Source organism: Fukomys damarensis, unplaced genomic scaffold (genome assembly GCF_012274545.1).
Source record: "Fukomys damarensis isolate Sample0158 unplaced genomic scaffold, DMR_v1.0_HiC HiC_scaffold_8, whole genome shotgun sequence".
Classification (NCBI taxonomy): Eukaryota; Metazoa; Chordata; class Mammalia; order Rodentia; family Bathyergidae; genus Fukomys; species Fukomys damarensis.
In genome coordinates this window covers 20,901,800-20,914,867 of record NW_022900920.1, presented here as the reverse complement: position 1 = coordinate 20,914,867, position 13,068 = coordinate 20,901,800, and the positions used below count along the sequence as shown (strand labels likewise).

At 34.4% G+C, this 13,068-nt stretch overlaps 1 protein-coding gene across 11 annotated transcripts in view; it reads left to right on the top strand.

Moving 5' to 3' along the window:
- Positions 1-4,942: 4,942 nt before the first annotated feature.
- The window catches only part of Ccdc172 (coiled-coil domain containing 172), a 111,474-nt gene continuing 103,348 nt past the window's right edge, over positions 4,943-13,068 (top strand). For 6 of the 11 annotated variants that reach the window (XM_033761400.1, XM_010634556.2, XM_010634552.2 and 3 more), the window contains exons 1-3: positions 4,961-5,107; positions 5,434-5,577; positions 5,788-5,873. In XM_033761400.1, coding sequence (XP_033617291.1) covers positions 5,499-5,577; positions 5,788-5,873 — 165 coding nt within the window. In that variant the 5' untranslated portion in view covers positions 4,961-5,107; positions 5,434-5,498. The other 5 variants (XM_010634549.3, XM_033761399.1, XM_010634548.3 and 2 more) reach the window with 5 other exon arrangements.

Sequence of the window (13,068 nt, the reverse complement as noted above, 5' to 3'; positions counted from 1 at the left end):
GGTTAACACATTGGATAGTGTTTAAATCAGTTTTAAGTAAGTGTTTACTACTACAAAGCATGACACAGTCTCAATTTTTTTCTTTAGATCACGTTAGTTAATTCATTGCAGATGCATTACATGAGTAATTCACATTCTAAAAGTCTAAAAACACCACCCATAAGTACTAATTGGTAATAAACATTTTGTGGTTTTTTGTTTTTTTGTTTTTTTTTTGTACTGGGGATTGAACTCCGATCTTTGCGCTTGCAAGGCAGGCCACCAAACTGCTGAGTTAAATCCCCGGCCCAATGCTTTTGGTTTTTTGTTTGTTTGCTTGCTTGAATAATAACAATTTTTGGAAAATATATCTGCCTTGAAATGAGACACCACTTAAATTGTATTTCTCCAAGTCTCTAGATTTAGAGGCAATATGAAGTGGTTAAGGGGCTACTGGGATTCAAATCCTGAGTATGCTTCTTCCTTCCTGCTGTATGTACTGTGGACAAGTATCTTAGTTCTCCCTGCCTCAGTCCGCCAAGTAACAAAAGAATTTATCTCATAAGGTTGTTAGGTTGATTAAAAGGATCCATTCATGTTGAGGCCTCCTATGATAATTGGTGCATTGTGAGTGCTACAATCCGAATGTTTGGATCCATTGCCAATTCATATGTTGAATTTTAATTTAAAAGGTGATGATATTGCAAATGGGACTTTTGGAAGATGACTAGGTAATGAAGGCAAGCTCTTCATAATTGATTATTGTGCTTATAAAAGAGACTGTATATTATCATTGTTCTATAGGACTGTGTATATCAGCCAGTCCCTTGCACTCTGTGTGAATGGGGTGAGAAGACACTTTCTATGGACCAGGAATCAGAACCTTACCAGATCCAAATTTGGCAACAAATTACTCTTGAACTTCTCAGTCTCCGAAACTGTGAGATATAAATTTCTGTTTCAAAAACTACCAAGTTTGTGATATTTTATTATAGCAGCCTGAATTGACTGATTAGACAGCAAGCTACTCAATATATGCTAGATGTTAGTTTCTTCACTTTCAGTGCTTCTAACACACTGCCACGAATTTACTGCATAGAGCAACGGTGACAAGCCATGCACATGCTCAAAAACACAAGATGCTTCATCATATATATATGACAATGTTAAACACTGTCCAAATGTTGACTCTGTGTAACTTTTTGCTCTTTTCACCCTTCTATCTAATGCAGTTCCAACCTCCTTTAAAACGAAGCTCAGATATTTTTCTCCACCGATGAGTCTTCTCAGATCAAATATATTAGACTTAATCACTCTTCCTCCACAATATACCCATTGCACAATATACTCATTGTGCATACTGTGCCCCATTTGATAGATTATAACTTCCAGAAGAGCAAGGTCTGTGTCTTTCCAATTTTGTGTCCTATGTAACACCCACGAGAGAATTTTACATTTAATAGACACTCAATAAATGGCTGTTAAACTTAGTTGAACCCACATTTTTTCCTTTGTGGTAGATGCCCCAAGAAAAACATAAAATAAATGAATTACTTTTCTTCTTCCCATTGCAATGCATAGGCCCTGGGCTAGTGGGTATTTGCAAGCCCAGTTAGGAATTTGGGGAAGTCATGAATTTAAGAAAGGAAAAGAAATGCATTTTAAATCACAAGAGCAATATAGCCTTATTTAAGGCCTCCTAGCAAAGCAATTATTGATGGCTCCATAACCCAGATGCTGGGGTTATTATAAACAAAACTCTGAGATTGAGAGACAATGAGTTATCTTAACTTTTATATTCCATAGGTACGCAATTAAATGAAACATGTACAGATGGGAAAGTTTAGATCTGAGAATCATATGTGGGTATCATAATACAAATAATTCATTTTCTTTCTAAAGAACATCTGTTGAAACATCTGAAAGCAGTTGTTTATACTACTGCCCAAATGCTGAAAAATATAATAATTCTCCAATGGGTTTAGCAATATCCAGGGGAAGAAAAATGGTTTTTATGTAGTTCTGCTTTTATTAAATCTTGTTTCTTTAATATGACACATAGGAGATGTTCAATAATATTAGTTGACTGAATGTTGAATGAAAAGCAGAAACTCATTAAATAGTTGTTGAATCAATTGTTTTTTTGGTTAGAATTATAGGTACATTTTTAGAAAATAGTATTTCCACAAAATTTTATCATGTCATATACCATTTTTATTTGGCATTAATTTAAGTAATGCTACCTTGTTCTGTACGTTGTAGAATAATCAGTGTATATCTATCTATCTATCTATAAAAGAAAAAATCTTACCACTATACCAAATCCATAAATTAAACTAGATATATGACAGAAGCATTTAGTATCTTAATATGCTACTTTGATTTATGATAATAAAATGTAAATTTTGAATTATAAACTAACATAATTGCTTTAACAAATTAAAATTTAAACTCCTCCTAATATCTATAGTTATAGTATCTCTAAGAAGATTATAATAAGATATGAGATCATCTGAATGTTCTGAGATGTGAAGAAAATAGCTGAAGATGAAGATGCCATTTCTCCCTATTCTCCCTCTCTTGCATTTCTAGTGCTTCTTTCTTCCATAGTCCCATGTGAATGAGGTGACTGAGCTCCCAAAGGCTGCCCACATTTCACTCTGCCAAATTTCAGTGCAGAAAGAGCATGTTAAAAAATTAATGGAGTTTGAGTGTAACTAATAAAATTGGAATGTTAAATAGCATCATGCTTGCTTTTGAAATCCAGCCTCCTTATGAGGATGCTCCCTGTGCAAGTCCACAGGGAATAATTCTGAAGGGACTGGTAGTAATTAGTAATATAGTTTATCTTCTGGAAGCCCTTTCCTTTGATGGCAGCCATGGTACAGCTCAGAAGGCTCCAAATGAGAGCTCAAAGAATATGATTCAAAGCACATCAGCTTTGTTTTTCATCCTTGAACAGATACAACAGTCAAATTTATTTCTATATATCTGAATTATATGCATCCATCTATGTAATGGAAGATTATGAGTGACAAAAATATATTTATGTAAATGTTGAATGAAATAATAATGTGCTTGTAATAGAATTTAAGGAAAATAGAGCAGAATCCAACATTGAATGTGTAGCTTCTGATCCCAGATTTCTTAGTTTCCATTCTTTGCCCTATATCAGTTATGTAACTTGACAAGGTACAGGGTTCAAATCCTGATTCTGCTACTTCCTAGTTGTATCAGTCAATGTTTACTAGAGAAACAGATTTAATGCAAGATATACAAATATATTAGAATTAACAAGGTTGTCTTACAATGGCCACCCACAGTCAGGTGTGTAAAAATGCAAAAAGGGTGTCTATGTGCTGGAGATCACAAGGATCCAGTTGAAGCACTAGAGCTCACTGGAGTGCCCCATAGAAGTCCATATCAGGAAACTGAAAGTCTGAGATGGAAGGCTAAAGGGTCTGTGCTGGAAGCCAGGAGAGCACATCCAAGCTGAAGGTGAAGACTGGATCTTCTCTGAAGAAACAGAAGGGAGTCTCCCTTCTTGGGTTCCTTCTTATTCTATTCAGGCTGGAAGCCTATTGGTTGCTGTCACTCATACTTAGGATGGGTCTTCTGTCTTCAGTAAATCCCTTCAGCCACACCAACGTTAACTACCACACTAGTCATTGTATACCTCATGGACAAATTACTTAGCTCTCTCTGCCTTAGTCTTGTAATTATTAAAAGCACTGATCTCATAGTATTATTGGTTGATTAAAAGGTACATAAAAGTCTCAGAGGATGAATGAATTGAATTTTTCATTGAATTTAATTTGTACATTGATTTGTTCTGTGCCTCAGTTTCTTCAACTATACTATGAAGATAAACAACAAAGTTCTTCGAAAAAAGGATATATGTGGACTGGGAATTTAGCTCAGTGGTTTTGCCACCTGCCTCACAAGCACAAAGTCCTGAGTTCAATCCTTGGTACCAAAAAAAAAAAGGATATTGGCTTCTCAGAATAGTACTTGGTAAATACCAAATCCATTATGTTTTATAATAATGACCATTATTATTGTTTTAAACGTGAATATTATAATAGTATTATTTCTTCACTATAATTTCAAGTTTTATAAACAAAAACTGTTGAATAAGTAGAGTTGCCTGGAAGGCAATAGTCAAAACTTCATTACTATTTGCTTCTGTATATTTTTATGGGTATTTATTTTTCCTCTTCATTACATTTTTCATATGTATTCTTTTATAAGAAAGTTTAAAAAAATTAAATTTCATGCTGAAATGACTTGATGAGGATTATGATAGAAGTCTAGATTAGGTTAAAATTTGTAACTAATTACACTGTAGCATTAATGAAATATTAATTAACCCCATTGTCACATGACAAAAATTTTACATTTTGGTACCTTATTTTACTTGATTCTAAATACTTTGAACCTGAAATTACTTTTTAAAGTTTAACCATTGTGAGTTTCACAGAACTAAAGTCAGATACTTATTACAATGTCAATATTGTGACCTACTAAAACTAAAAATATTTTATTTTTTAATTAAAAAAAAAATCTCGTGCAAAAGTCCCAAAGGTGCCTTTCATATTTAAGCTTTAATTAGAAACCACTTTGGTTTCTGACACATATTGCGCAGATATTGAAGCGTTGATATTACTCCAGCTTGATTACAAAAGGCAATGATTAATTTTAAAGCAGACAAAAAAGATAGGCCCTGATTACAAAGGAAATGATTAAGGCGAATGTCAGACATTGCACATTTATAGCAGTCTTTTACCATTATCAAAGAATAAGACTTTAGAAAAGTTTATATTTAGCAAGCGGGATACTTTGTACTTATAATACTTGAAGACTGGGCACTACAATTACAATAAGGATTAAAGACTGAGTGGTCTGGTCATAGCAAAGCCTAGCGGCCTCAGAATTGGCCCAAGGCGCCACCATAGTTTAAAATCTCGCGATGCCAGACCTGACCTGGGGCCGGGCAGGAGTCTGAGGGAAAGTTTGCGGCCTGAGGTAGTGACGGAGGGTACCTACTTGCTGAGAGACATTGTACTTTGAGAATCTTATTCCTAAGGAGGGAGAGGTCAGGCGGGAAGAAAAGGCTGACTGTGAAAAGGTCTGCGACCCTGACCGGGTCAGGGCTTGGGTTTTTGTTACTAGAGCAGAAACAAGCCAGAGAGAAGCCAAGATCTGGTCTCTCGGAGCTGCGTTCCAGCAGGGAAAAAGGCAGAACTCGAAACTGTTGTATGCGTTTGTAAATTGTGTCGGGGGCGGACGGGGTTGGGGGTGGGGGCAAATAAAGCCCTTCGTTGGCCTCTCCAGACCCTCGGGGCCCTGACTCGGTTCTAGGAGTGCTCCGCGCTCGGCGAGGGCTGGGACAGGAGGTGAGGGACAGCTAGCTGGGAATAGTCATAGCAGAATCCTTCTGACTGTGCTTTGTAGGACCCTCAGACTTGGTTATAAAATATTAAACAGCGAAAAAAGGATCCCCAGGAGCCCGGGCCGAGATGAGTTTAGAGTCCTTGTTTCAGCACATCATCCTCGCCGAGCATCAGGCTGAGGAGAGTCGACGGATGATGCGAGAAGGTCGGGTGTTTTTGGTCTTTCGCTTGGGGCTTTGGTCTTCTCTAGCTGGGTGCTTGGAGCAGAAAGAAAAAGCCCAAAAGGTAGTGGTCAGAGCCATAAGGGAAATTTACTTTTCACACCTGGGGAAAAACACCTAAAAAGTGTCAACCAGACTGAGCAAAACAGAGTCTTCACAAAGATTGATGTTTAAAGATTTAATTTGTATTACAGTTAGGTCAGAAATGACCAGATGTCGTGAAAAAATTAAGAAATTAACAGAGGAGCTGAACGAAGAGAAAATCAAATTGGAATTTAAGGTACTGAAGTACAGAGCATGCTAAATATCACGTAAAAAGTCTTTCTGAACTTGGCTTTTTGGAGGTATTTTACTCTTTAACCACTTGTTCTTCAGCTGTGAAGCACAGAACTTCTATGCTGGTTAGTGTAGTTTTGTATTATCTCCTAATAATTAGAGTTCTAAATCTGGTGAAAGCTTCAGTTCTACTGTGAACTTTCCTTAAAAAAAAAAAAATTAAGTAACGGAGAATTCATTTTGTGGAATGATTAAAAGAGCACAATGTCATTGGAAGAGTAATTGTTTAATAAGTAGTTGGCCCAGTATATACATTTTGAATAGTAAATAATTTATGGTATGTGGATGTAATGGATTTGATGTAATTTTCAAGTGAGTCTCTGCCTTTTGGTTTTCAATTCTCTACCAGATTTTGGACAGGTCTTTCATCCAAAGTATATCACTAGCATTTCCCTCTTTTCTGCAGCTTTTATAAAGTTTTTTTAATTTTAAAAATAGAAACGAGAGTCTGGTGGCTTCTTGAAGAGAGATTTTGAAGAGTGAGTAGAGTTATGGGGAACAAAGAAGTAAAGGGAAAAAAAACGTGTGGCAGAGGGAAGAGGCAGGTCTGTCCCAGGCATATTGCAGGAGGAATCAGGTTAAAAGCAGAAGGCTGATAATCTGGGAATTAGAGGAAACTTGGCGGTTTTTGATCAGGTTGTGGCATGATAAAGTAGTTTCAGGAAGATCTCTCCGAGTTCTGATTGGGAGAAAAAGAATAGATAGGAAACTAAAAGCATTTAAGTATATCACAATGAAGGCCTCACTAGGGTATGAACAGACAGTTTTTCAAAAATATTTGTTCACTTAAGGATGAACTACGTGAGTAGTATGCAATGGGAACTCTGAGCAAGTCTGTTTATTTCATGTATATTTTAGCTTACTGCTTTGGAGAATTTTCAGTTTTGTGAATGAAATAACCCTAGAATCTCTCCATCTTTTGAGCTTCAGGTCTTTGTGCTATGTCTTTTTCAAACATCACCATAAAGCTCTCTCTGGATGCCTTGGTAAAATTATTTTATTAAACAACAATAATACTTGTGTTTGTAAACCACATTATTTTGTGAGCACTATATTTAGAAAAATATTTACCCATTTTTATTCTCATTGTGTACATTGCCTAGTATATGTATACATTAGTGTATACAATGAACTAGTGATTATTAATAGTGTGATAGATAATGAAAAAGTATAGTCTGGTTTAATTGACACATAAAATTGTATCTATTAATGTTATGTTTCTATACATTTTGTAGTGCTCAAATCAGGGCAAGCATATCTATCTTCTCACATCATTTCTTTGTGGTAAAATCATTCAAAATCTGGAAGCTGATATACAGTAAATTATTGTAATCTATAGTCACCCTGCTGTGCAGTGGAACACCACAACTTACTTCTCTCATATAACTACGACTGCATACCAGTTGACCAACATTTCCTCACTTCTCCTGACCCACTAAGAGGGATTGGTACATTTTGAAATAGAATTTAAAATATTGTTGGGTGGAGACCATACCTTGTCTTTTGCTTGTGAATGGCAGATATACTAGCTGCTACCAACAGTGCCAAAAGCTGGTGGGGTTTACAAAATATAAAGCCATGATGTAGCTTTCTTTTCCTTGAAAAAATTAATATACTTTCAGACCTACTAATAAGAAGGTAATAGAATAGGCAAAATGTATATAAGTAGGTCATGCATAGCTAACAGGTATATTGGTACTTACCTGCTGGGCATCGTTATAAATGCTTCCCTTATATTAACTCCTTTAATCCTGATAGGAAATATGTGATTAAACACCATACTTTTCCTCTCTTTGTAAGTGAGGAAACTGAGAGGTAAAATGACCAATGTTCATCATATATAATTTTAAGACAGGCTACCATAATGAAAATAATAGTTGAGTGATGACAGCATGTTTTATTAAAACAGATTTCTTGAGCTTTTTTCTTCATGACATATAAGGATACATCTGAAGCTTTGGATCTGGGGCAATATTTTTAAAAGGTCACTTATGTAATGTTTTGGTATAAAATGCGTTTTTCCTGGATTGTTGAAGATAGTGACTTGACAGATAACAATTTCTTTTAATAAAATGCTTGCTCTTTGTAATACTCTCTTTGTAAAATAATGTTTTCTCCTTGTAATATTTTCTTTGTTGTTAGGTTATTTTGCTTGAAAATGGAAATATAATTTGTTGATATATACATAAAAATGTTGATTCAATTGTTTGTATTAGAGAGGAGACAGAGCAAATCTCTAATATTGTTTAGAAACGTTTGCTGAAATTACTAATTAATATAGCCTCATAAATGTGCATTGCTTTTTAATCAGCTCAGATACATGGGTTATAATACTATTGTATCTTACTAATAAAATTAACATATGAGGGTCACAGTTCATGCAACACTAATTTGTAATTGAAATAATTTGATTTATAATTATAGTCAAGATGATATGTGTGTGTTTATAAAGATTTTAAAAGTGGAACTACAATTATAATGTAAATGACTAATGGGAAGAACTAAAGAAGTAATCATAAATTGATTTCTTGTTTCTTTTATTCTCTGAGTTAATTATATGTCTGCCTATAACAATGAAAATATATTTACTTGAATATTTGACTTGGCATTTATTGACCCATTTATCAAGTGGAAGCAGCCTAAGGAGAAACTAGAACATAATTTGAATAGAAGAGTGCTTGAGCTGTTGTACAGTTGTATATTTGGAAATATCTGGAGCATTTATTTTGGAGGCTTTTTGTGGTCAAAAATGTATTTGGGATGTACAGTATTTATTTTTTCCTGTTCTGTAAAACTCAGGTAGCATGTAATTAGAACTTGAATGATAGCACTTGCTTTTCAGGGCTCAATGGATCCTTTAAAATATATGGTTGCAAAAGTCTCATTATATAGTATGAATACTTTGTGAATTGGACAGCTACAGTGTGCCTGGTTAGGTTTGGTAATGTGAAAAACAGGAAGATGAGAACATGCCATGGTTTTGCATTAATGCTTACCAGTACAGCTAAAGACTGCTAGTCAAGGAAGGGTTTTATAGCACCAATAAGAGAGCAAACCAAAATTAAGGATGCGCAGAATAATTATATCTTATTTTAGGCATCTAAGAGTTTCTTCTATTTAAAAATGGTATATAATTGTAATTTGGGCATTTAATTTTTATAAACATATGACATAAAACCAAATATAATACCATCCTCCCATAAGAGTGAAAATTTGGGCTATTTTGTTCATTTTATTTCTTCCAATTTAACTTACTACATAAATAACATCTTAATACATAAATAACATAATAATAATATTTTATAAATTTTAAAAGAAAATGATATTGAAATGAAGTAACTGAAGATAGCTCCTTTTACTTTTTTACTTCAAAATGTCCAATTTTTAAAAAATTGATAAAAGTTAGGAACTCCCCCATAACAGCAAGTAAAGTCATATTCTTTAGTACTATATTACCTTAGGGAAGAACAAAACCACAAAATATTATATTTTATAATACGGAAAGGAATCTTGTAATTGAGGTGGTTTTTTTCTTTACATTTTAGCAAAGAAGAATTTATATCTGCCTCATTATTTCACTTTATTATTGATTAAAAGTTACTTAAAAACATGGATGAAAGGACATTATTTCTCCCCTCTACTTAACATTTGTTTAAATAGCATGTGAGTTGTTTAATCTCCATTTTAGAAAACAAAGTGGAAATTCTATTTTTCAAAATATAGTACATCACTGTTTTTATATCAGTTGTGACCAAGAAAACTTGAAGAACAGTTACAATTTGTTGCTTACAGTGTCTCTATGATTTCTTCACAGGAAATTCCTTTATGCCAGTTGGCTTAAAATGTTGAAACTCCCCAAGGAAGCAGAAGGGAGATGGTATCTGGAACATGACCAAATTAGGCTTACTTAGGAGGAGGGATAGTTCTTGTGCTCTAAAAACTAAAAATAATAGGTAACATTTAATTAGCAATTCTATATATCTGTCCTTGTACTGAGCATTTTATAAATATTTATCTCAATTCTCACAAAGGTATTATTGTTATCCCCATTTACCTTTGATAAAATCGACTCAGAACTAACCAGCATGAGGTCATGTTAGATGTTAAGTAGCAGATCTGAGATTTGAAACTATATTGTTTGATTAGAGAGCTCTCAGCTTTACCCCCTATACTATAGTATAAAAAAAAAAAAAAGAAAAAGGAAAAGTAGAGAGTAGAGATGCAAAGAAGTTTGAAGAATTAGTGACAGAATATTCAGGACATGATACACTAAAAGTTGTCTTTTAGCTTTATTATGTCAAAAACTTTTATAAGAATTGTATGTGTCCATTATTTTAAAAAAATATTTAAAATGTGCCATTTATTTATTTCTCTGCTTTATCCATTGTGTAGCTTTATATAAACAAGGCAGTGCAATTCTTTTGGAAAGGTTTCCCTGTAATTCTCTGTCTGTTTATTACTAAAGATCCCCATCGGCCAAGAAGCTGGTTAGGGTGAATAATATATAGTCCTTGCCCTTGAGGTACTTAGTCAGAGGAATTACCTATTCCTTAGAAAGGAGGCTCTGTCAGCTTAGGGTTCTCTTCATTGCCAGTAATAGAAGTTCATTTCAAAGTGGCTTAAACAATATCAGGCAAACACTGACTTACATAATTGGAAACACAGTAGTTGATTTGACATTTTTATGATTTATAATTGCATCAGGTTTCTTATAACGAAAATCTGGTCATGGTGGCTTTACCAAATAAGGTTTTTGGTTTGTTTTTTTTCCATATAATAGAAAGTTTGAAGGTGGCCATACAGGGGCACTGTTTTACAGCTGCTCCTAGAAGACCCCAGCAATTTTATCGCTTTTTTTTTTTTTTTTTAGATCGTAAGCTTTATTATACAAGGAAAACTATGTAATGCATCAATTTTCATATTTGTTTTGATGCTTTAATTCTTGGAGCTAAATTGAACTCTTAAGTTGTTATTAAGTTTTGGTAACTTATATAATTAATTATTGTCTTCAAAATTGTTTTGGGTAATGCTTTAGCAAAGTCCTTTTTTTATTTCCTCTTTCATAACACTTATGAGGCAGAAGTCTTTCTTCACTGGCTTGTAATGTCTGACTCAGGTGATAACTGCTTAGTACTCCACTGTTTCTTATCGTCCATCAGTAATACTTGTTTGTTGAATTACTACTGGTTTGCACTGTCTTGTATGTTTTAATAAGTAAGCAGTCTACTTTGAAAATAGGAAGTGAAATATTAACCCATCAGGAATGACTAATAAGACTTTTTTTTTTTCTTTTGGTTTTTTGAGACAGGGTCTCTCTATGTAGTTGAGACTGACCTGGAACTCACTATGTAGTTTAGGCTGGTCTCAAACTCACAGCGATCCTCCTGCCTCAGCTTCCCGAGTGCTGGGATTATAGGCGAGTGCCACCACTCCTGGCTCTAATAAAACTATTGAGAATAATGAATACATAAAAACAGTAAAAATTCTTAGGAACATTTTGAAATCAATTTTTCTCAGAGGTTGTGCAATATCCATTTATCTCCCTTGATTTAAAAAAATTATTAGAGCATGTTAGTAATACATAATGGTGAAGCTCACTTTAGGAAATTGATACCTGTTACGTGTTTAACATATCCTAGTGAGTTTCAGTCACTTTCATTCCTTTTCCTTTTTACTCCTTTTTCCTAGCCCCATTCCCCCTCTCCAAAAATCTACCTTATAGTTTTCTGTCATTTCTCCTTTATTTAAATAATTTATTGTTTTGGTTTCTCATATAAAAGAAGCCATGCAATATTTAACTTTCTGAGCCTGGCTTATTTTCCTTAATGTGATTGTGTCCAGTTACATCTATTTTCCTGCAAGTGACATGATTTCATCCTTTTTTATGGCCAGATGATATTCCATTGTGTATATACACTATATTTTCTTAATCTGTTCATCTGTTGACAGGAATCTAAGCTGTTTTTACAGGTTAGCTACTGTATATTGCTCTGGTATGCTGCCTTTCTTTTGGGAATATACCCAAGAGAGGTAGTTTGATCAAATGGCACTGCTACCTTTTAGTGTTCTGAGGAATTTCCATAGAGGTTATGCAGGTTTACATTTCCACCAATGTAGGAGGGTTCTTTTTCTCTCTCTGCATACTAGCATTCATTGTATTTGCATGTGTTTGGTGACAGCTATTTTTACAGGGATGAGATGCAATTTTAATGTGGTTTTGATTTGTATTCCCCTAATGACTAAAAATGTTGACTATTTTTCATATATTTATTGGCCATTTATTTCGAGAAATGCCTGTTTAGTTCATGTGGCCATTTTTGATTGGGTAATATTTTTTGAGTTCTTTATATTTTCTAGACATTAATGAACTAGCAAAGATTTCTCTCCCATTCTATAGGTTAGCTCTTTACTCTGCTAATTATTTCCTTTGCTGTGTAGAAGCTTTTAAATTTTATGTAGTCCTATTTGTTGATTCTTGATATTACTTCCTGTGCGATTAGAGTCATAGTCAGAATCTTTGCCTGTGCAGTGGCTTCGGGTGTTCCTCCTATGTTATCTTCCAGCAATTTCAAAGTTTCTGGGTTTTTAGCTAGGTCTTTAATCCATTTTGGTTTTTTGAGACAGGGTCTCACCATGTAGTTGAGACTGACCTGGAATTCACTATGTAGCCCAGGCTGGTCTCGAACTCACAGCAGTCCTCCTGCCTCAGCCTCCCGAGTGCTGGGATTACAGGCCTGCGCCACCACGCCTGGCTCTTTAATCCATTTTGATTGAGAGACAAGAATTTAATTTCAGCCTTCTGTGTTGGATATCCAGTTTCCCCAGCATCGTCTATTAAAAAGGCTGTCTTCTGCCACCTGCCTTGCAAGCACAAGGACCTGAGTTTGATCCCTGGTACCAAAAAAAAAAAAGGCTGTCTTTTGTCTCACGTGTATATATGTAGGGTTTTTATTGTGAAGATATGTTGGATTTTATTAAACATTTTTTCTGCATTTATTGAGATGATTATGTGATTTTAAAAATTATTGATTTTTATGTGGTGTATTAAATTTATTAATTTACATACTTGGACCATTTTTGCATCTTTGGGATGAAACCAATTTGATCATGGTATGTTACTGTTTTACTGAGTTGTTGAA